At 46.7% G+C, this 4,067-nt stretch overlaps 1 protein-coding gene across 1 annotated transcript in view; it reads left to right on the top strand.

The window, feature by feature from the left end:
* The window catches only part of GTF2E2 (general transcription factor IIE subunit 2), an 83,101-nt gene extending 79,275 nt beyond the window's left edge, over positions 1–3,826 (top strand). Inside the window, exons 7-8 of the mRNA XM_008060309.1 lie at positions 1,962–2,077; positions 3,295–3,826. Coding sequence (XP_008058500.1) covers positions 1,962–2,077; positions 3,295–3,411 — 233 coding nt within the window. The 3' untranslated portion in view covers positions 3,412–3,826. The remainder of the gene's footprint in view (positions 1–1,961; positions 2,078–3,294) is intronic.
* The last annotated feature ends 241 nt before the right edge of the window (positions 3,827–4,067 follow it).

Here is a 4,067-nt window from a genome sequence, read left to right on the forward strand (position 1 = left end):
AAAAAAAAAAAAAAGTGTCATGGTCAGGAGAAACAGAGAAGAATTGGGAGGGCCTAGAGATTGGAGGGTACTAAGGAGATGTGGTGAATGAATACAGTGTGGGATCCTGGTATGGATTCTGGACCAGGAAAAGGCATTGGTGGTGAAACTAGTCAAATGTGAGTAAGGTCTGTCAGTGAGTTAATAGTAGTGTGTCGGTGTTAGTAAGTTTTAATATCTTAAGTCTAAACAATGTGAAAAGAAAAATTAGTTTGTGTTGTCTAGGCCATGTAGACCGTAGTATTTCATCCATTCAGTAGTCAAGCTGTTGACAGCCTGTGTGTGCTAGGTCCACTGCCGACTGCTGTGGGAACTGGATGAATAGGGTTCCCTGCCCTCAAGGAGCTTACTCAGGAGGCTGAGAAAGTCATGCAGACAAACATTTGGTGCCAGTTAGTAATATCCATAACATATGCAGGTAGAAGTTCAGTGAGCATGTAGTAGAAAGAACCCCAATCTATCTATGGAAATTGAAAAATACTTAGAGGTATTTTGGGTTGTACCTAGGTTGAATCCTTTGTAGTAGGTTATTCCATTTTTGCATTTGGTCACCAGTAACAAAAAGCTTCAGGGTGTATAGCAGAAAAGAGGTTTCCACAGTGTTACCATAGTCCCGACTGTTTGGCATCATTTGCTTCACGTAGTAGGGACTGAAATAAGAAAGGAGGATGGAAGAATAGAGGAAATGGAAGAGCATTTTGTTCCATCCCAGAGTTGTCTGTGCTATGGAAAGTTAATGCCCTGGAAGGAAGAAGGGAGGGCGGTGCTGTGCAGGGATGGGGGAGGGAGGAATTCAAGCAGGGGCCCAGAAACTACCCCAGCACTCAGGGACCTTCCCTTTTTCTTGGTAAGAGTATGTAAGGGTTATGGCTTTGCTGTCAGAAGCTCTTTGTGTTTGAAAGTAGATGCTGGTGCTCAGCCTGTAATCCCGTGCCTTTGGGAGGCTGAGGTGAGTGGACTGCCTGGGTCCGTGGGTTCGAGACCCGCCTGGGCAACTTGGCGAGACCTCATCTCTACCATAAATAAAAAATCAGCCGGGCGTGGTAGCATGCGCCTGTAGTTCCAGCTACTTGGAAGCCTGAGGCGGAAAGATTGCCGGACCCCAGCAGGTCGAGGCTGCAGTGGCCAAGAGTGGCCATTGCACTCCAGTCTTGGTGACAGAGTGAGACTCCAACTCAAAAAAAAGAAAAGAAAAAGTAGATGCTGGTAATTAAGTGAACCCAGGTGTTAGAGCCCATTTGTCTATAGGTTCAGAAAGTAAGGTGTGAACAACTTTCATTTCGGGTGTGTCCCAGTTGTGATCTCTTTTGATTGCAAAAATGGAGATGTGGCAGAGGGAGCACAGGCCTCTGAGGACAAGACACGGGCCTTAGGCCAGATGGTGGCATCCTCCTTGTGTTGGGGTTGGGGGAGACAGTGTTTCTGTTTCATTTCTTTCTCCCTTTCTCTTTCATGTCCTCTTAGTCACCAACCCCAAGGCTATTTGGTTTCAGAAGTTCCTTTTGCAAGTAAATAGTTACAGCATTTCACTGCCATCGACTGCATTTCCCTGTTGTCAGCTGGAGAGGAGGTGGAGGGTACTGAGCTGGGGAGCCAGGCAGGAATTGGAGCTCTTTGCTCAAAATGGAGGAGTCTCAGGAAGAGGGACTTTCTTCCCAGGAAAGCCGGGCAGCCTCGGTCACGTCGCCCTTCGCTTGCTGGCCTCTGAAGCTGCGCGGGTGCAGCTCTGTCTCCAGGCTCTTACCTGCACAGGCTCCATAATGTGAATGCTCTTGCCCGGTTTCTTTGTTTTTATAGTGATGGATTTGCTTGTTTAGATCCAGAGGAGATCATGTTGAAGCCTGGACTGCGATCACCAAGATGCTAGACTATGGTTCGTTAGAATCGATGATAAAATAACCACTACTATCTCTTTGGTTCAGAATTTCAGAAGCTGTGGAGGAGCGTCACTGTGGATTCAATGGATGAGGAGAAAATTGAAGAATATCTGAAGCGACAGGGTATTTCTTCCATGCAGGAGTCTGGACCAAAGAAAGTGGTATGTGATCTCCAAAAAAGCGGTTGAGCCCCATGTCCTTGAACAGGCTAGCCTGCCTCCCATTCTGCTTTCTGAAGCACAGGTGGTTGTTCTCCTGCCTGTGTTTTCAGTGTCCTAATCCAGCGATTTGGTCAGACACAGCCCAGACTGGGTCTGACGTATTGAGGGCCAGTGGCCCTGCCTTGCTGCAGCCCTAGGCCTGCGAGAGCCTTTCCCACACCTCCAGCTCCTTTCTGGCAGTGCCCACCCTTGAGATGCAGTTGCTTGGAACTGTTTCTCAGGTCTGCATGCCGCCCCCTTCCACCTCCAGTCCACCGCACACATCTCTCCCCGCCTCTGAGAGCCCGCGGCGTCATCTGCTTGGCCTTTGGACCTTGACTGTGCTTCCCACTTGCTCCATGAACCTGGAGGTCTTGGCACCTGACTCTGCACAGTCCTGAGCACACTGATTTGTCCTTGATTTTCAGGTCCCTTAGGCACAGTAATCTTCTGAAGACTTGTAAATTGCCTTGTACCAGCTACCCGATCTGTAGTCCAAGAGCAAAGCAGGGTGAGGAACAATGCTCCAGCACCCTAGATCGTGACTGCTGAGCCTCCCTCTCTCTCGCCTTGTCCTCCCTCATGCTTTGTAGCCTGTCTTCTTTGTGGCTTTCTGGGGTGCGTATGTGTTTTACTTAGTGACTATCTAGGACACATAAAAAGGGAGGATTCCTTGCTGGTGGTCTGTTCACAAGTGAGTGTAACTGCAGTCCTGCCTAGTTTCCTATTTTTGTGTGTTTATTTTTTTTTTATCATGCGATGCTTAATATTTTGAAAGAAAGGAGAACAGAATGACTTGAAGACCTTCATGTGTCCAACCATTTCTCAGTATTTTGCCACATTTACTTCTAATCTTTTTTCACTGGTAATGGTGGATATATTTTTAAACCTGATAACAGATAAAACCCAAAAAGCTTCGCTGTATTTGTTTTACCCACTTAGTGCCTAGAATCATTCTGGTGAGTTTTCATGCCAGCTCGTTTATTCCTGATGGAGTTTGCATCTCACTGTGACAAGGTACCAGGCCTGGTTGAGGCATGTACGGTGCTGGTGTGTGATGCTGGACTGCAGAGGGCAGGATAGGTCCAAGCCCTGCATCCTTGGCTGCTGGTCTCTGGGCATGTTTAAATCCTGCCCTTCCGAGTAACTCTTGTTTCTATTTTTACCTTTTCTTTTAGGCCCCTATTCAGAGAAGGAAAAAGCCTGCTTCACAGAAAAAGCGTCGATTTAAGACTCATAACGAACACTTGGCTGGAGTGCTGAAGGATTACTCCGACATTACTCCTGGCAAATAAGGAACAGTTTTGCCCCTGAACAGTGAGCTTTGGATACACAGTCAAGATCTTTCTTGTTGATGCTTGGGGTCTGAAGACTGACTGTCTTCCATTCTGCTTCCCAGGACTGAGGAGAGGAGCCAGCTCAGTTTACAGAACAAGTGCCGATACCAACCTCAAAGCTTATTTTAACTGAATGGGCAAATGAGAAACGATTTCCCTGTCACCCTTCTGTTCCTTCCTGGGAGAAAGGCACTGAGCATGGCATGCAGGTGTCCTTGCTGTTTATCTCTATTTCTACATGGGTCCTGGTTCCATTCTCCCTCTTTTATTACTTTTAGAGCAAGTTTGCAGATAGTCTTGGTGGCAATATTTGTTTATTCCAAAAGAACATATTTATAATAAAATCATTGTAGATGGATTTTTATGATGTTAATGAGTTCCGTTTGTTTCTTTCCTTCTTGGGAACAGTAGGAAGCAGTCCCAGGCTCTGACCTCCACGGGGCACGTGTTTGGGCTGTTGTGAAGATGGAGCCTGCACTGTGTTGCTGAGTATGTGGGTTTTGCCACAGAAGTGAATACAAGGCATGCCTCCTGTTAGCACGTTGAGCGATCAAGATGCACTAAATGGAATTGTTAATGTTTTCTTTCAAAAGAACAAATCAATGTGTAGTGTC

This window comes from Carlito syrichta, unplaced genomic scaffold, assembly GCF_000164805.1.
Source record: "Carlito syrichta isolate Samal-C Ts95f unplaced genomic scaffold, Tarsius_syrichta-2.0.1 Scaffold304591, whole genome shotgun sequence".
NCBI lineage: Eukaryota > Metazoa > Chordata > Mammalia > Primates > Tarsiidae > Carlito > Carlito syrichta.